The 19,961-nt window shown below is 44.4% G+C and overlaps 1 protein-coding gene across 2 annotated transcripts in view; it reads left to right on the top strand.

Annotated features, from left to right (window-relative positions):
• Positions 1–19,961, top strand: part of OTOA (otoancorin) — an 80,386-nt gene that overhangs the window by 16,499 nt on the left and 43,926 nt on the right. The window contains exons 9-16 of one of the 2 annotated variants that reach the window (XM_068968801.1): positions 1,997–2,097; positions 4,490–4,629; positions 7,074–7,197; positions 10,017–10,232; positions 12,004–12,171; positions 13,012–13,152; positions 14,767–14,825; positions 15,002–15,119. In XM_068968801.1, coding sequence (XP_068824902.1) covers positions 1,997–2,097; positions 4,490–4,629; positions 7,074–7,197; positions 10,017–10,232; positions 12,004–12,171; positions 13,012–13,152; positions 14,767–14,825; positions 15,002–15,119 — 1,067 coding nt within the window. Of the gene's footprint in view, positions 1–1,996; positions 2,098–4,489; positions 4,654–7,061; positions 7,198–10,016; positions 10,233–12,003; positions 12,172–13,011; positions 13,153–14,766; positions 14,826–15,001; positions 15,120–19,961 lie in introns of both variants that reach the window. The other variant, XM_068968800.1, reaches the window with a different exon arrangement.

The raw sequence follows: 19,961 nt of genomic DNA, 5'->3' as shown, positions 1-19,961 counted from the left end.
CCCTTCTCCTCCTGCCCTCAATCTTTCCCAGCATCAGGGTCTTTTCCAGTGAGTTGGCTCTTCACACCAGGTGGCCATAGTATTGGAGTTTCAGCTTCAGTATCAGTCCTTTCAATGAATATTCAGGGTTGATTTCCTTTAGGATTGACTGGTTTGATCTCCTTGTTGTCCAGTGGGACTTTCAAGAGTCTTCTCCAGCACCACAGTTCTAGACTGTAGACTTCCCTTAAGTCCTTGTTGCCAGAATGTAATTAGAGACAGACTCTCCTAAAATCCCTATGTGGTATGTTTCATTATTAAACTAAAGTGAATTAAAATGAATTCTATTTGGACTTTTAAACTCTTTTTTTCATGAAGTTCCTTGAGGTAACCTGAAATACTTTGGGTGTCAAAAATATCCTGAATTTGGGGATCATTGGTCTTCAGAAATATAGTTCATGCTTAATAATTAATTAAAAATGGACATCTCAGCTTAGTTCTCGGTGAATTTAATGGCTCCCCCACAGAATTATCTAGCCTTTGGGGCCACCCTTTCTTCTAATAACCAAGTCAGGTGTTCAGAGTTCCCATCTAGAGGCTGTGTACCTGTGCTCACAGCAACAGCTGTGATTCCTGGGTTGGGGAGGCACCCTCTTGTTCTCGTGATGTGGTCCACAGATCAGCTGACCCCACCATCTCCTTTGGGCATCAGCCGTTGTCCAAGGCTTCTTGCAATAGCTTTTGGTGACTGATTCACAGCACCCTAAAAATGCTCCCTGCTTTTTTCATTTCCCTCAAATGCTGCCAACGCAATGTTGTACTTTGTAAATCTTTTACTGGAGGTGGAGGATTAGGGGCAATGGCAGCCAATTCTAGTTCACTGAAATGTAAAAAAAAATTTTTTTTTTTTTGGCCTCACCCCACAGCTGGGAAGATCTCTTGGAGAAGGGAATGGCTACTTACTCCAGTATTCTTGCCTGGAGAATTCCGGGGACAGAGGAGCCTGGTGGGCTACAGTCCATGGGGTCACAAAGAGTCAGACAAGACTAAATGACTTAAAACTTTCACTTTTACTTTTTCACAGCCTGTGGGGGCTTAGTTCCCCAACCAGCGATTGAACCCTTGCCCTTGGCATTGAAAAGTGGATTCTTAACCACTGGACCACCACAAAAGTCCCAGTTCACTGAAATTTGAATTTGGATCCTGGCCATGATTGTTCCTAAAGTCCCACTGACATTCGCTGATGGGGAATTTCAAATGTCTGAACAGATGATCAAGTTCTCTGGGAATTCAGAGAAGAGAGAAATTATACTGCTGGCTAAGGAGATGAGAGAGGGCTTCAAGGAAGAGGAAATATTTGAGCTCAGTTTTTAAGGTTGGGTTTGGAGAAGGCAATGGCACCCTACTCCAGTACTCTTGCCTGGAAAATCCCAAGGACGAGGGAGCCTGCTAGGCTGCCATCTATGGGGTCGCACAGAGTCGGACACGACTGAAGTGACTTAGCAGTTGGAAGCAGAAGGGTTAGGGGAAAGGCAGTCTAGCTGTTGGGAAAGTCCCAAGAGAGGAAAGATTTGGAGACCATTAGGGGTGCATACAAGAAAGGGCAAATGGTTTGGGTTGGCTCATGTATGCAGTGATAATCAATAAGGAAGATAAGGATTGTTACTGGCAGTAATAAAAGAATCAAATATATTTCAAGTTAGTAACTAAACTAAAAATGAAACTATATTTTGTGGTCTTAGTATTAAAAAATAATCTGCATTTCTAACTAGTTCCCAAGTGATGCTGAGGCTGCTGGTCCAAGGAGCCGAACTATGAGTAACGAAGTGGTGGCCATCCGTCATTGCCTATGTATAACGTAGCATCTCATAAGCAGAGGGCTCTCAAAAAATGGCTGTTGAATGAATTCATGGATGCAAAAAGAGGTCCTGCTATCAAAGATATTTCTGACAGTCATTTACCAGTGCATAGGCTTTTATTTATTTACTTTTTAACCTATGTTTTGTCTTTTTTGCAGATGACTCTGTTTCATGGGTCAGTGCAGAAAACTTATGGATTTTGGGCAGATACATGGTTCACTTATCCTTTGAAGAAATTATGAGAATTAGTCCCATAGAAGTAAGTTTGAAAAATACGTTTACATGTCTCCATCACCAGTACATCTGAAGTAAGGTGTGTTCTGGACTTCCCAGGTGGCGCTAGTGGTAAAGAAACTGCCTACCAATGCAGGAGACCTAAGAGATGCGGGTTCAATCCCTGGGTTGGGAAGATCCCCTGGAGGGGAGGGCACTGCAACCCACTCCAGTATTCTTTTTTTTTTTTTTTTTCGTATTTGGATAACACACCGATTGGGTTATCTCTTTTTTTTTTTTATTTTATTATTATTATTTTTTTAAATTTTAAAATCTTTAATTCTTACATGTGTTAAGTAACACTCCAGTATTCTTGCTTGGAGAATCCCACGGACAGAGGAGCCTGGCGGGCTACAGTCCATTAAATCACAAAGAGTCAGACACGACTGAGTCGACTTAGCATGTACACAAGGTGTGTTCTAAACCTCTCATGTTCAGCCAGCCACTCACCTTAGCTCAATATAACTTGAGCATCTAAAGAAAACTCCTTGAATAAGGCCTCAAGCAGTCAGTTGCTGGGCTGTGTTCTAGTGTAGAAGAGCCAAGAAAACAAAAAGAATTGTGGACAACTAAGACAGTTCTGATGTCAACAACAGCATCTAAAGAGAAGGTTGACTATGAACCAAAGGTCGTTTAAGGGTATTTTTGAAGTCAAGAAATGCCAAGGATCGTAGCTATAGAGTTTACAGTCACTGGAAGCACAAACCCAAGTCAAAAGCAACATGGATCGATTGCTACTTCTATTTATGGCAACTTCTATTGATAGCTACTTTAGCATGAGCGATGATTGGACTTTAAAGTTTACAGTGGAGAAGTGTACATATTCATGGTGCTCAACTCACTGCTCAGGAATTACTCTCCTTTTCCTAATGTTGTTCTGATGATACTAAAATCCCTTGGGAGGCATGATGCTAGAACTCAGCCTCCAAGGAATGCTGCCAACAGGGAGGCTTTCATAAAGAGTTTGGGGCTTGCCACCAGTTTGTACCCTGTGTGCCCTAACTTTCTCCTGGCCAGTGAAAGAAGTGTTTGCATCAAATGACTGGCCCGTTCAAGGACTGACTGACCCAACCGTGTCTGGTTATTATGAAATCAGAGGCAGAAGTAGGTTCCTCTTTCTTTAAAACAAATATTTCCTTATTTGGCTGTGCCAGGTCTTGGTTGCAGTATGTAGGATCCTTAGTTGTGGCATGTGGGTCTAGTTCCCCGACCAGGTTTAGAACCTGAGCCCCCTGCACTGGGATCATGGAGTCTTAGCCACTGGACCACGAGGGGAGTCCCTAGGTTCCTCTTTTTACCTGACAGGCTGGGAATATTTCAGATGTCTCTCAGTTTCATAACCCTCAGTTATAAAATGGATTAGACCTCCATTTTACGTTTTTAAAGTTGAGTGAACTTCAGAAAGTCGAAAGAGGTTAACTTCTCAGAAAACTGGGCCCCTAGCAGGGACTTCTTGAGATCCAGGGGCTGATCACAACATTTCTTCATCTTCTAAACATGTAGAGAAGGGAGGTGAAGCCACAGGGTACCAACACTCAGAGGGAATTTCTTATGGACGAAGAGCACAATCCATGAGGGAGAGACAGCTTTATGAAATCTTTAAGCGAAGAATAACAGGGCCTCAAAATACAGGAGACCTCAGTGCGACACTCTTGGACACACAGGCAAAAACTGAACAATAATAGAAAGAACCTGAAGAGTATATTTAATAAAGTTGAATGCATTATGTATATATTTACATAATAAGTGTGTGTTAAATATTATGTAAACATGTATTTACATATATATTGTATACATATATCCAACTTTATATCTTACAGAGAGAACACACATTCTTTTTTTTAATCACCTGTGGGTCATTTACAAACCAATTTATCTATTTAAAAAATTCTGATTCCCCAAAGCAAACAATTTGTGGACCACATTCTCTGACCTCAATAAAACAAATCTAGAAATAAATATGCAAATATTAGCTTGAAAAAAGTTCAACTGCTCATATATTAAAAAAGAAAAACTTTCCTAAATAACAGGTGGATTGTAGAAGAAACTGAAGCAGCAGTTACAGACCATTAGGAAATCAATGTCACTTACAGTTACCAAAGAGGCAATGGGATGAGGGACCGATCAATTAGGAGTTTGGGATTAGCAGATCCATGCCTCTATATATAAAAAAGAGAAACCACAAGGTCCTACTGTATAGCATAGGGAACTATATTCAATATCTTGTAATAAACTATTACAGAAGAAAAAAGAAATCAATGAAAATGAGGAATGGGCATCTCCAGGTGTCTGGGGGCGGGGCGCAGCACAGGCCACCGGGGCGGGGCTTCACAGGGCTCCTGCAGCCCCCCACTGATCTTCCTGGCCTCCTCCACCAGATTGGGCTGTTTATCAGCTATGACAACGCCACCAAGCAGCTGGACACGGTTTATGACATCACACCTGAACTGGCCCAGGCGTTTCTGGAGAGGATCAGCTCCTCCAACTTTGACATGAGGAATACCTCTACCATCCACAGGCAAGGAGTGTGGGCACTGGGCCCCCAGAGCTGTTTCCTACCTAAGCATCAGCTTCCTCTGAGCAGCAAAAGAGCTGGGGAGGGGAGGGAGGTGGCTGATCCATCTCTTTGAATCGTCCCACGTCTCTGTGCATGTGAGGGAGGTGTTTCCCCAAAGAGATCCCTTTAAAGAGGTTATGAAGTGGAGAAGAAAACAAAATGCGTTTAAAGCATCTTCTAGGTGCTAACATTTTATACAGCCTTACCTATCAAGTGCTAAGATTCCAGCTCTAAGCACAGAAGTGGAACTTTTTACATTCTTGGTATTCCCTCCATTCCAAGTTGTAAATGTGGCATTTACAGTTGGTTAGGTCGAGTATTGAAAATAGCTCACGGGCCACATATTTGTGAACCTGTGAACCTGTTGTATTCTAGACCCTCAGGCAGGAGCCCTGGTGTGAGGTCGGCTCTAGAATTTAGTGATTGTAACCTGATCCCCAGGAACTGGAACCATTTCCAGCAGGGAGGGGCCAGGAGCTGTGTACTTGGTGACCGCAGAAAGGGTTTGAATGTTGGGGGTAATTGTGCAGTGGGGAGGGGTGGTGGGCACCGTTCACCCATCTTCTCTCCATCTCCCAGGGTCTTACTGTCACAGATCTTCCTCTGACAGCATCACATGACCTTACATTTTCCAAAGTCACCTGCAGAGAATATTCTCATATAGAACCCTTACACCCTCTTCCCCTGTCCTTAGTAATTTTCACTCAATAGCATGGGCCCTATTTTTTCTAGTCAGTTCAGTTTAGTTGCTCCGTCGTGTCTGACTCTTTGCGACCCCATGGACTGCAGCAGGCCAGGCCTCCCGGAGTTTACTCAAACTCACGTCCATCGAGTCAGCGATGCCATCCAACCTTCTCATCCTCTGTGTCCCCTTTCTCCTACCACCTTCAATCTTAGTTACACAAAAAATAGTGTAGTGATTAAGAACATGGGGCCTGGAGGCAGAAGTCCTGGGTTTGATCCTGGCTCTGCCACTTACAAGTTGGGTGATCTGCACCTCCCTGTGAATCTACTTCCCCATCTGTGAAATGGGAGCTAATAAACTGCCTATTTCATTAAGACCCTTGTAAGGATTAAGCACATTTGCACATAGAAAGTGCTCAGTAAATATTAGTTATTCTTAACATGGTTATTAATATTTGGTCTTCACTTCCTCTGAGTATTTTTTTCTCCTAAGACACACTTTAAAATCCTTTTCCTGAGCTGGTTGCTTTCCTGGGGACCTGTCTGAGAGTGTCACTGTTTGATCATGGCCAACGAGGCGGTCCAACCACTCTAAGTCAAGTAGATTTCATACTAATGCTAAGAGCATCCATTTCAGAATAAGTGCTTAGCATCTACCAGGAAGTATGCTAATCACTTGGTATGCATCTTCTCATTTAACTCCCACAGTACTCCTTATTCTTTCATCATATTTATTATGACGTGCTATGATGGGCGGAGAAGGTAATGGCACCCCACTCCAGTACTCTTGCCTGGAAAGTCTCATGGATGGAGGAGCCTGAAAGGCTGCAGTCCATGGGGTCGCTAAGAGTTGGACACGACTGAGCGACTTCACTTTGACTTTTCACTTTCATGCATTGGAGAAGGAAATGGCAACACACTCCAGTGTTCTTGCCTGGAGAATCCCAGGGACGGGGGAGCCTGGTGGGCTGCCGTCTCTGGGGTCGCACAGAGTCGGACACGACTGAAGCGACTTAGCAGCAGCAGCAGCAGCTATCATGGGCAAAGGAAACCTCCCCATTAAAAGCTTAGAGAGGCAGGGTTATGGTAGAGTGTGCGCTGCACAGCCATGTGTAGCTTGCAGAGAAGTAACTTGCTGGAAGTCAGATGTCTCACAGAGCTGAGCTTCAAATTCCAGTTGGGGGTGAAGGTATGTTCTTAACCAATAGATGCAGTGCTTCCAGCTAGACCAGGGTTCAGATCTCATCTCTGCTCCTACATTGTTCTGAATCCTGTCTTTTTATTTTCTTTTGAAGCATCATCATCTAGGGGTGTTGGCTGTAAATAAATATCCTGGAAAAATCCTGGAAATAAACTTCTGCTTCAGAGAATCCCTGAGTGTGGGCAAATCCCTTATCTCTGTGTGGATAAGGAATGCTTTCTTTGTATCCCTTAATGCCCCAGGAGGAGAGACAGCATAGTTGGATGGATCTAGATTTAAGGCCCAGTACCACTTGCCTTAATCTGTTTGAGTCTCAGTTTACCCTTCTGTGAAATGGGGCTAATGAGAGCACTCACCTTGCAGGGTTGTGATGAGATAATCCAGGTTAAAGGGCTCAACACGGTTCCTGGTGCTTAGCAGCTGCTATGATTGTGACCTCTTGGTTCTAACTGGAGTGGAGTCTTGGTTGTGGCCCCCTCCTCTCTGCCCTCCACCAGCATCCCTTTATCTTCTCACGCAGGCTGGGGCTGCTGGTTTGTTTCTACGATGACCTGGAGCTGCTGGACGCTGCTGTGGCCCAAGTGCTCCTTCACCAGATGATCAAATGCAGCCGCCTGCGGGGCTTCCAGGCTGGTGTTCAGAAGGTGCAGAAGTGCTGTGAGGCCCCGCACCCTTGGCCTCAGTTTCACTAGCCAGAGAAAAGGGAAGAACCGTCTTGTCTGCCCTTTGCAAGAAAGGGTGAATCGCGATCTAGGTCCAGCCATGGCAGAAACCCCAGCATGAACTTAAAGTAGGGAGAAACAACAACAAACTGTAGGACGAGCTTGAATCAGTTTAATCAAAGTGGCCACCTCAGACTGAAATGTGCGTGAGGTTATTTGGGGATCTTAAATGCAGATTTAAGGTCTGGGTGGGGCCTGAGACTCTGCATTTCTAACGAGCTTCCAGGCGATGTTGAAGCTGCTTGGCTGGTGACTGTGCTTGGAATAGAGAGGAAGTAAAAGAACTCAAATCTGGTTCTACTAGTGGCATATCCCTTCCCCAGGCTCTACCCTCAGAGATTCTCAGGTTATGGTCTGGGGTTTGGCCTGGGTGTGGTAGGTCTTCAAAGCTACTCAGATGATTCCGATGTAGCCAGGGGAGTTACTGAATTCCTAGACCAAGGTTTTGGGCAAATTGGCACATGGGGACTATCTCATTTCCCTCCCGACTTCATCTCTTTCTCTCCCTTCTTCCCTGGAAGTCTTAATTCTGCCCGGCTTCTCTCCCTTCTTTTTTTTTTTTTAAGATTTTATTTTTATTTATTTGTTTATGGCCATGCTGGGTCTTTATTGCTGAATGGGCTTTCTCTCTAGTTGTGATGTGCAGGCTTCCCATAGCTGTGGCTCTCCTCTTGTGGAGGACAGGTTCTGGGCCCGTGGGCTTCAGTAGCTGCGCCATGTGGGCTCAGAAGTTACAGCCCCCAGGCTCTAGAGCACAGGCTCGGTAGTTGTAACACATGGGCTTTGTTGCTCTGCAGCTTGTGGGATCTTCCCGGACCAGGGATTGAACCCTGATCTCCTGCATTGGTAGGAGGATTCTTTACCACTAAGCCACCAGGGAAGCACCTCTCTCATTTCTTTTTGTTTTTCTCATTTTTCAATGGGAACGATAATATGAGAGCAATATTCAAGAAAATTTTGGTCACCTCATCAGTTATTCCACAGCAGTGTTTCACACATCACCAAATCCTCAGGAAAAGAATCCTTCCCAAGCAAGCTCAAGCAAAAATAAAATAAGTGTAGTTTAGGGCCACAGGGACAGTTGTGACCAAGAAGAAAGTCACATGTGATTAGATATGAGAGAACCCTTTGGCTCATTTGGGTCAATAGTTCTTACCGGGAGGGTGCATCAGAATCAGCGGGAGGGCTTGTTGGAAACAGCTTAATAAGATACCCTCATCTGATTCAGGGGCTTCCCTGGTGGCTCAGATGGTAAAGCATCTGCCCGCAATGAGGGAGACCTGGGTTCGATCCCTGGGTCGGGAAGATCCCCTGGAGAAGGAAATGGGCAAGAGTACCCACTCCAGTACTCTTGCCTGGAAAATTCCATGGACAGAGGAGCCTTGTAAACTACAGTTGCAAAGAGTCGGGCACGACTGAGCGACGTCACTTCACTTCATCTGATTCAAGAGCGCTGGGGTGGAACCTGAGATGTTGTATTTCTAACAACTCTCCAGGTGATGCTGAAACTACTGGTTAAGCCCCACACTTTGGGAACCACTGCTGTAGGCCTTTTGCAGATGTGGAAGCTGATCTCTAGGGAAGGGGAGCTGCTGATTTTGGAGAAAACCAGCTGTGATAGCTGTCTCTTTCACTTAACTCTGCTGCCCCCCAGTGGCCATCTGGAATACTTGCGTACACGCCTCTGACATGATTCTATATATATCTAAGTCACTTCAGTCGTGTCCGACTCTGTGTGACCCCATAGACGGCAGCCCACCAGGCTCCCCCGTCCCTGGGATTCTCCAGGCAAGAACACTGGAGTGGGTTGCCATTTCCTTCTCCAATGCATGAAAGTGAAAAGTGAAAGGGAAGTCACTCAGTCGTGTCCTACCCTTAGCGACCCCATGGACTGCAGCCTACCAGGCTCCTCCATCCATGAGATTTTCCAGGCAAGAGTACTGGAGTGGGCTGCCATTATGGTTCATGCAAACTCAGGTGTTAAAATACAAACCGTTCTGTTGTTGTTTTGTTTTTGTATAGAGGTCACGTTACAACAGATAAATTGATCGCCTTCTTTACTGAAAGCAGTTGGGAAACACACTTGACTATAACTGGACAGGCATGTTATATAAAATAAGGGAATCACAAAAACGTGAAAACTCATACGACGTAATTTTAAATGAAAAATTTTAAATAGAGCAGGAAATTGCATTTCTGTTCATGTTACATCTATATAAAGACTAGATACCATAGTTTATTTATATAGGCATAAGAAATTTTGGAAACATAAACAGTTACTAACCATAGTAATTTTTTTGAGGTAGAGTTTTCAGGAGACTTTTACTTTCTTGTTACTGTTGAGAATTATTTTTACACATTTATATATTATCGTAAAGCTTCCTGGGATATTTCATAAAAGAAAAGCAGCCATGTAGACAGGATGTAGAGTTCAAGGTCACAAAAAAAATAGATGCTACAGGAATGGTGGTTATGAGTGAACAAAATTTCCTTCCGCCATGCTTTAAGGTTGATTTAATAACAAATTAATATTTAAATGAAGCATAGAGTGAATTTGCAGCATAGGAAGGTCGAGGCCAGAGGAGGTGGCATTTTCAGCAGCGTGACTCATGATCTGGTCTCAGCAGGAGCCCCCTTCTTTTTGATGAGCAGGGAAGGGGAAGGCGCATGCTGGGGTATAGTCCGGAGGAGCCGCCGTCCTGCTTGCTGTCAACTCTCACCCTGGCTTGCTCCCTTTCTAGCTCAAAGCTGAGCTCCTGGAAATTGCCACGGAGAACCAGACCCTTAATGAGACTCTGGGCTCTTTGTCGGATGCGGTCATGGGCTTGACCCACAGTCAGCTGGAATCCCTCTCCCCCGAGGCTGTGCAGGGCGCCATCTCAACCCTCAACCAGGTCTCTGGCTGGACCAGGAGCCAGGTCATCATCTTGTCTGCCAAATACCTGGCCCACCAGAAGGTCAGTTGGAGCGTTGGACTCTGTTTTAATGGCCCAAGACCGAAGGGCTGGTTATAGACATTCAGCAGGGGCAGCCAATCGGTAAGAAGATGGTGCCAAGGAAGGCTACCTGGGTGCAAATCCTTGGTCTTCCATGTGTGGCAGTGTCTGCTGCATGACAGTGGGGAACTGACAGCTTCTCCTTGCCTCAGTTTCCCTCTTTGTAACATGGGGATAACAATAGCTCCTATTCCATAGGTTTATGTGAGTTGGTCCACAGGAAGAGGTTGGATAACACGTGACCTAGAGTCCAAGCTCAGTGAGTGTTAGCTATCACTGAGTTAATCATTTAACCTTCCCAACAGCCCTATAAGGTCAGTAATGTTATAACCTCCATTTTCCAGGTCATTCATATGAGGCACAGAGCGTATAAGGGAATTGCCAAGGCCACATGAAAGGGACAGGACTGGGATTGAACCCAGGGCATCTGGCTTCAGAGCCTACTTGCTTCATTCCCATGCTGACTGCCTCTACCATGGCACCGTGACCACTGCCCACTCATTCTTCTTTCTGACTCAAAGCTGAGGGTAGACCATCCATCTTGTCCCTTCAAGACTTCTGGTGACTTTAGTTTGAAGGCTTTGCGGACCTTCTGTTTTGACTGGGGCCACCTAAGTCCACTCTGTGAATGTGATTTTAGAGCGCTGCGGGAGACAGACTTATTCCTCCCAGCCCTGGACCAAGTGGCTTTTCTCTTTCCTGGCATCCAATTCTTCTTAGGAATGAGGCGACTTTTGCTAAGAAGCCAAGTGCTCAAAAGTCTTTGCCTTCCTTAAGGACAGTAAGAGGCTGTTCATTCTACAGGGAATAGCTCAAGGAAACCACTCAACTGGTTTTTAAAAAAACCAATAAAATTTTCTGATTATATTACATTTAGCCTCTTTACACCAAAGGAGGGGTTGGGAAACAGTCATGATTTCTGTTAGGGTGTGCAGCTATAGTCATATATATATATATATATATATATATATATATATATATATATATATAAAATATCAGACTCACGTCCTAAAATGCTTCTTTATTTCACCTCAAAGCTTCCACGTGAAGATAGATGAGTGTGAGGCTTTGCTGTGTCAGCTGCCTGATGGGTGATATACGGAGGACAGCAGGCTTCTCCTGGTCCCATGAGAGGGGTGTGCAGGGCAAACAGAGGTGCCATGACTCACCCCAAGGTTCTTGCCCATTGTTGCCACTGTGGGTCCTGCCTGATGTTCGGGTGTTTTTTTTAATAAAGCAGAAACTCTAATTTGGATTTTTATAGGATCCCCCCAATTTTTAAATCTCATCTGCTAGGTCAGATTACACACAGAAGAGCCCGTTGCCTGGTCAGCGGTGGCATATGGGTCACTGTGCTGTGCTTAGTCGCTCAGTCGTGTCCAACTCTTTGTGACCCCATGGACTGCAGCCCACCAGGCTCCTCTGTCCATGGGGTTTCTCCAGGCAAGAATACTGCAGTGGGTTGCCTTGCCCTCCTCCACTGCTTTTTTTAAAATTCTGCTGTGGCCTCGGATGGCATAGTACCCCAGCGGCATGGTTACCTCTGTGTTGTGTTTTGATACTTAGGTCTCTTTCCTGATGGAAGGAGGGGGGTCTGGGAGGGAAGCTTGTGTCTTGCTCACAGTGGTGCCCCAGCGCCCCTCCGGATGCCCAGCCTGCAGTGGGGCCTGGTACACACCCTTGAGGTGCAGCCCCGAGGCTGGTCCTCACCCTCCCTTGCTGGCGCCCCCAGGTGCTGTCCTTCTACAATGTCAGTCAGATGGGCGTGCTGCTGACTGGGGTGGGCACGCAGGCCTTCCACGCCATGGACCGCAGGGACCTCATGCAGCTCCTAAGAAGCGCCACCTCCCTGCACGTGTCCGACTTGTCACCTGCCCAGCAGCACGGTGTCCTGAGCAAGGTGAGAGGAAGATGTCTGGTCCGAAGCCCCTGGGCCTCTCAGGCGTGTGGTTTTGGGACTTTGTGAGGGGGCTCTGTCTTTGGGTGGGGTTGTTGTAAGCCTGGAGAATGCCTTCTTCTGATGCCCACCTCCCTTCCTTTCCGGAAAGTGCCTCTGGGGTCGAACCTGATTCTCCCCAGACTCTGGTGCTGTCCCCAGCCAGCTGAATCCAGAACACTTTTCTTCAGTTGGATTTCTTGCTGTCATAATGTTTTAGGGGTTTGGTTTTCAAATGTGGAAATGAATCCTGAATTCCCCCGCTGCTAAGTCACTTCAGTTGTGTCCGACTCTGTGCGACCCCATAGATGGCAGCCTACCAGGCTCCTCCGTCCATGGGATTTTCCAGGCAAGAGTATTCCCCTAGTGCTTCAGAAAGGCCCCCCTTTTCTGTTCCAAAGCCATGTCCACATTTCTCGCCCTCACTTGCAGTGGGTCTTCTGGGCATCATATCCCGTTGGACCTGCCATGTCTAATTGCACAGTCTGCTAAGAAAGCAACTCAAAGGGTTGGGCCTAAAATACCAATAACTTGCAGATCGCTGTAGCTCTTATGGTTAAAGGGTGTGGGTTTTGGAATAAGACAGAGTTGGGCTTGAATCTCACGTTATCAAATTTCAGCCAATTACTCATTAAGCTTTGGTTTTCTTACCTGTAAAATGGGAATAAGGACTGTCCCCACCTCACTGGGTTGCTGAGCAGATCTGGTGGGACTTATTGCCCATGAAGCACCCGCCTGGCCCTCACCCAACACTCAGTCCATCCTCTGCAAAGTTGTTACTATGCTTCTTCTCACTTTTGACAGGTGATGGAAGCGGGAGATACTGTCTCTGGCATTGTTGAAATACAGGGTGCTTTCTTTAAGGAAGTGTCTCTCTTTGATTTATGGAGGGAACCTGGATTCAACTCCACAGTCCTGAAGGAAAAGGAGATCCGGAGGAGTCAGGTATGACTGCAATGCCCAGAGGTGGTGCCTGGACTTCTGATTGTCTTATGGGAAAGCTCTGTTCTAAGGTTAACTTGGTACTTGGTAAAACAAACTTATTTCTGTGTGAGTAACCTCATGAACTTGGGCATACTCCGGGAGATGGCGGTAAAGGACAGGGAAGCCTGGCGTGCTGTAGTCCATGGGCTTGGGAAGAGTCAGGCATGACTTGGTGTCTGAACAACCGCAACAAACTCAGGAGGCAGAATAGTGTTAAGTTAGATGAAACCCAAGTGTGAATTCCAGGGCTACTGTTGATTAACTTTGGGGTTGCTGCTTCGCCTCCCATGGCCTCAGTTTTCTCATCTGCAAAATGGGGCTCATCTCTCATGAGACTCTGCTGGGCATGCACTGTACATGAGAGCAGTTACTACTGGGGCCGCCTGGGAAGAGTTGTGCTGTGGAGGCCCTTGAACTTCCTCTGACTTGCATTCATTCATTCATTCATAGTGTTTATGGAGCCCCTGGCCACTTCTCTCCCCTCTCAGGTACCAGGTGCTGTTCGTGGTCCTGGGGACACGGAAGTGAAGGGAGCTTCCTTCCTAATAAGGGAGACAGTACAAAGGATCAATAGTTAAATGTATGCCCTGCTACCTTTTTTTTTTTTTGATTCCTCTGCTGGGCTTGTGGGATGTAAGTTCCCCAACCAGGGATCGAACCTGGGTCTTTGGCAATGAGAACGTGGCATCCTAACCGCTGGTACTCCAGGGAATAAATGTGTGCCCTGTTAGATGATAGATGCTGATGAGTGGTAAGGAGACAGTAAGCCAGGGGAGGAGGCAGGGGTTCCAGGGGGTGGGGAGTGAGCTGCTTAGACAGGCGACTTGCTGAGCTCAGAGAGGTTGAAGGGGCCACAAAATCTTAGCTGCAGCATGTGGGATCTAGTTCCCTGATCAGGGATTGAACCCAGGCACCCTGCACTGGGAGCGTGGAGTCTTGACCCCTGGACCACCAGGGAAGACCCAGGAGATTCTTTATCTATGGAACTTTCTAGCCCATCCTGGTCTAGTCATCATCAGCTTTACTTCCTGGAATGCTGTGTTCAGGAACCAGCAGGTGGGCATGAAATAGGGGCTGCAGGGGGTCCTCAACTGGGCAGCGGCTTCTCCGAGCACAGGAAGCAAACCTCCCGCCTCTCTGTCTTGACTTTGCTCCTCGTTCACCTCCTGGACCACCTGGGGTGTGAGAGCTCTGCAATCACTGGACACCAGCTCAAATCCCAGCCCGGCTGCTTAGCGACTATGTGAAAGTGAAAGTGAAGTCGCTCAGTCATGTCTGACTCTTTGGAATGCTGTGGACTGTAGCCCTCCAGACTCCTCCATTCATGGGATTTTCCAGGCGAGACTACTGGAGTGGGTTGCCATTTCCTTCTCCAGGGGGTCTTCCTGAACCAGGGATGGAACTCGGGCCTCCTGCGTTGCAGGCAGACTCTGAGCCACCAGGGGATTCCTGCAATTGTGTGATTCTAGGTAAATAACAAAGCTTCCATTTTCCCATCTGTGAAATGGGAGCATAGGACTCATGACGATGGCCCATGAGTGCTCCATCAACGTGGCAATCATCCTCTTCCCTCAGGCCTTGTTCCTGTTTGAGCTTCTGTCAGAAACGACCAGGAGACCTGAGGAGCTCCTGAGGTGAGCCTGGGACTGACGCGCCCACTGCAGCGTCCCTCTCCAGGAGCCTAATTCCCCAGGAGGGAGAGTCGGAAGTCCTGCCTGCCGTGGGTGTTGGATCAGATCTGCCTGCTCTTGCTCCTTCTTTCCTCTTCCCTGCCGCCCCTTTCTCCTGGGCCCCTTGTCTCGTTTTCTAGTGCAGGGCAGCTGCTCAAAGGTGTGACGTGCCCCCACATTGACGCCATGAGCGCCGACTCCTTTCTGGCTCACTTCCAGTATTTCGAGAACAGCTTCTCTCTGCTCTCACCGTATCAGGTACCATCAAAGCCCTTCCCTGCTTCTCATTCTCTCTCCCTACCCCGGTCACCAGGTGGATTAACTGTGGTGTCTTAAGATACTCGTGCCAGGACTACTGATGCAGGTGATGATATGGGGCCAGGTATTGAGCCAGCTTTTCTCTAATTTCTCCTTTAAAAGCTCCACATACCCATGCCTCTGCAGCCAGAGTCTCAGCAGACGGGCTATTCTATACCCAGATGTGAACTTCAGATTTCAGCTGGCAAGTAGACCATTTTTGCATGTTCACAATTATGCTCCTGGGAGTGCTCCTCACACCCTCATCTGCCTTCCTACCCTTTCCAGGGGTAGCCTCTTTAACTCTTTGGGGAGACTAGAAGCAGTGCCTGATTTTCACTGTATTTAAGCAAGTGAAAGCAGGCCTGGGGAGCAGCGTTTGGACTTGGAGTGTAAGCAGCAAGCTGTATAGTGTCTGAGAGGGTGAGCACATGGCCTGTGCATTTCAGATCTGAATGAAATGTTTCCAAGCAATAACATTTTCTTTTTTTTCCCCTTCCATATATTTTTTTTTTGTATTTATTTTTTTAAATTTTTTTATCATTTATTTATTTATTTATTTATTTTTATTAAATTTTAAAATCTTTAATTCTTACATGTGTTCCCAAACATGAAACCCCCTCCCACCTCCCTCCCCATAACATCTCTGTGGGTGATCCCCATGCACCAGCCCCAAGCATGCTGTATCCTGCGTCAGACATAGACTGGCGATTCAATTCTTACATGATAGTATACATGATAGAATGCCATTCTCCCAAATCATCCCGCCCTCTCCCTCTCTCTCTGAGTCCAAAAGTCCGTTATACACAGCTGTGTCTTTTTTCCTGTCTTGCATACAGGGTCGTCATTGCCATCTTTCTAAATTCCATATATATGTGTTAGTATACTGTATTGGTGTTTTTCTTTCTGGCTTACTTCACTCTGTATAATCGGCTCCAGTTTCATCCATCTCATCAGAACTGATTCAAATGAATTCTTTTTAATGGCTGAGTAATACTCCATTGTGTACATGTACCAAAGCTTTCTTATCCATTCATCTGCTGATGGACATCTAGGTTGTTTCCATGTCCTGGCTATTATAAACAGTGCTGCGATGAACATTGGGGTACATGTGTCTCTTTCAATTCTGGTTTCCTCGGTGTGTATACCCAGCAGTGGGATTGCTGGGTCATAAGGTAGTTCTATTTGCAATTTTTTAAGGAATCTCCACACTGTTCTCCATAGTGGCTGTACTAGTTTGCATTCCCACCAACAGTGTAGGAGGGTTCCCTTTTCTCCACACCCTCTCCAGCATTTATTGCTTGCAGATTTTTGGATCGCAGCCATTCTGACTGGTGTGAAGTGGTACCTCATTGTGGTTTTGATTTGCATTTCTCTGATAATGAGTGATGTTGAGCATCTTTTCATGTGTTTGTTAGCCATCCGTATGTCTTCTTTGGAGAAATGTCTATTTAGTTCTTTGGCCCATTTTTTGATTGGGTCATTTATTTTTCTGGAATTGAGCTGCATAAGTTGCTTGTATATTTTTGAGATTAGTTGTTTGTCAGTTGCTTCATTTGCTATTATTTTCTCCCATTCAGAAGGCTGTCTTTTCACCTTGCGTATATTTTCCTTTGTTGTGCAGAAGCTTTTAATTTTAATTAGATCCCATTTGTTTATTTTTGCTTTTATTTCCAGAATTCTGGGAGGTGGATCATAGAGGATCCTGCTGTGATTTATGTCTGAGAGTGTTTTGCCTATATTCTCCTCTAGGAGTTTTATAGTTTCTGGTCTTACATTTAGATCTTTAATCCATTTTGAGTTTATTTTTGTGTGCGGTGTTAGAAAGTGATCTAGTTTCATTCTTTTACAAGTGGTTGACCAGTTTTCCCAGCACCACTTGTTAAAGAGATTGTCTTTACTCCATTGTATATTCTTGCCTCTTTTGTCAAAGATAAGGTGTCCATATGTGTGTGGATTTATCTCTGGGCTTTCTATTTTGTTCCATTGATCTATATGTCTGTCTTTGTGCCAGTACCATACTGTTTTGATGACTGTGGCTTTGTAGTAGAGCCTGAAGTCAGGCAAGTTGATTCCTCCAGTTCCATTCTTCTTTCTCAAGATTGCTTTGGCTATTCAAGGTTTTTTGTATTTCCATACAAATCTTGAAATTATTTGTTCAAGTTCTGTGAAAAATATGGCTGGTAGCTTGATAGGGATTGCGTTGAATTTGTAAATTGCTTTGGGTAGTATACTCATTTTCACTATATTGATTCTTCCAATCCATGAACATGGTATATTTCTCCATCTATTAGTGTCCTCTTTGATTTCTTTCATCAGTGTTTTATAGTTTTCTATATATAGGTCTTTAGTCTCTTTGGGTAGATATATTCCTAAGTATTTTATTCTTTTTGTTGCAATGGTGAATGGAATTGTTTCCTTAATTTCTTTTTCTACTTTCTCATTATTAGTGTATAGGAATGCAAGGGATTTCTGTGTGTTGATTTTATATCCTGCAACTTTACTATATTCATTGATGAGCTCTAGTAATTTTCTGGTGGAGTCTTTAGGGTTTTCCATGTAGAGGATCATGTCATCTGCAAACAGTGAGAGTTTTACTTCTTCTTTTCCAATTTGGATTCCTTTTATTTCTTTTTCTGCTCTGATTGCTGTGGCCAAAACTTCCAGAACTATGTTGAATAGTAGCGGTGAAAGTGGACACCCTTGTCTTGTTCCTGACTTTAGGGGAAATGCTTTCAATTTTTCACCATTAAGGATAATGTTTGCTGTGGGTTTGTCATATATAGCTTTTATTATGTTGAGGTATGTTCCTTCTATTCCTGCTTTCTGGAGAGTTTTTATCATAAATGGATGTTGAATTTTGTCAAAGGCCTTCTCTGCATCTATTGAGATAATCATATGGTTTTTATTTTTCAATTTGTTAATGTGGTGAATTACATTGATTGATTTGCGGATATTGAAGAATCCTTGCATCCCTGGGATAAAGCCCACTTGGTCATGGTGTATGATCTTTTTAATATGTTGTTGGATTCTGATTGCTAGAATTTTGTTGAGGATTTTTGCATCTATGTTCATCAGTGATATTGGCCTGTAGTTTTCTTTTTTTGTGACATCTTTGTCAGGTTTTGGTATTAGGGTGATGGTGGCCTCGTAGAATGAGTTTGGGAGTTTACCTTCCTCTGCAATTTTCTGGAAGAGTTTGAGTAGGATAGGTGTTAGCTCTTCTCGAAATTTTTGGTAGAATTCAGCTGTGAAGCCGTCTGGACCTGGGCTTTTGTTTGCTGGAAGATTTCTGATTACAGTTTCAATTTCCGTGCTGGTGATGGGTCTGTTAAGATTTTCTATTTCTTCCTGGTTCAGTTTTGGAAAATTGTACTTTCCTAAGAATTTGTCCATTTCTTCCACATTGTCCATTTTATTGGCATACAACTGCTGATAGTAGTCTCTTATGATCTTTTGTATTTCTGTGTTGTCTGTTGTGATCTCTCCATTTTCATTTCTAATTTTATTGATTTGATTTTTCTCTCTTTGCTTCTTGATGAGTCCGGCTAGTGGTCTGTCAATTTTATTTATCCTTTCAAAGAACCAGCTTTTGGCCTTGTTGATTTTTGCTATGGTCTCTTTTGTTTCTTTAGCATTTATTTCTGCCCTAATTTTTAAGATTTCTTTCCTTCTGCTAACTCTGGGGTTCTCCAATTCTTCCTTTTCTAGTTGCTTTAGTTGTAGAGTTAGGTTATTTATTTGACTTTTTTCTTGTTTCTTGAGGTATGCCTGTATTGCTATGAACTTTCCTCTTAGCACTGCTTTTATAGTGTCCCACAGGTTTTGGGTTGTTGTGTTTTCATTTTCATTAGTTTCTATGCATATTTTGATTTCTTTTTTGATTTCTTCTGTGATTTGTTGGTTATTCAGAAGTGTGTTGTTCAACCTCCATATGTTGGAATTTTTAGTAGTTTTTCTCCTGTAATTGAGATCTAATCTTAATGCATTATGGTCAGAAAAGATGCTTGGAATGATTTCGATTTTTTTGAATTTATCAAGTTTAGATTTGTGGCCCAGGATGTGATCTATCCTGGAGAAGGTTCCATGAGCACTTGAAAAAAAGGTGAAATTCATTGTTTTGGGGTGAAATGTCCTATAGATATCAATTAGGTCTAATTGATCTAATGTATCATTTAAAGTTTGCGTTTCTTTGTTAATTTTCTGTTTAGTTGATCTGTCCATAGGTGTGAGTGGGGTATTAAAGTCTCCCACTATTATTGTGTTATTGTTGATTTCCCCTTTCATACTTGTTAGCATTTGTCTTACATATTGCGGTGCTCCTATATTGGGTGCATATATATTTATAATTGTTATATCTTCTTCTTGGATTGATCCTTTGATCATTATGTAGTGGCCTTCTTTGTCTCTTTTCACAGCCTTTGTTTTAAAGTCTATTTTATCAGATATGAGTATTGCCACTCCTGCTTTCTTTTGGTCTCTATTTGCGTGGTATATCTTATTCCAGCCCTTCACTTTCAGTCTATATGTGTCCCTTGTTTTGAGGTGGGTCTCTTGTAAGCAGCATATAGAGGGGTCTTGTTTTTGTATCCATTCGGCCAGTCTTTGCCTTTTGGTTGGGGCATTCAACCCATTTACGTTTAAGGTAATTATTGATAAGTATGATCCCGTTACCATTTACTTTGTTTTGGGTTCGGGTTTATACACCCTTTTCGGTTTCCTGTCTAGAGAATATCCTTTAGAATTTGTTGGAGAGCTGGTTTGGTGGTGCTGAATTCTCTCAGCTTTTGCTTGTCTGTAAAG

The sequence above is a fragment of the Capricornis sumatraensis genome, chromosome 3, assembly GCF_032405125.1.
Source record: "Capricornis sumatraensis isolate serow.1 chromosome 3, serow.2, whole genome shotgun sequence".
NCBI classification, from domain to species: Eukaryota; Metazoa; Chordata; class Mammalia; order Artiodactyla; family Bovidae; genus Capricornis; species Capricornis sumatraensis.
This window is presented reverse-complemented; position numbering and strand designations above follow the sequence as displayed.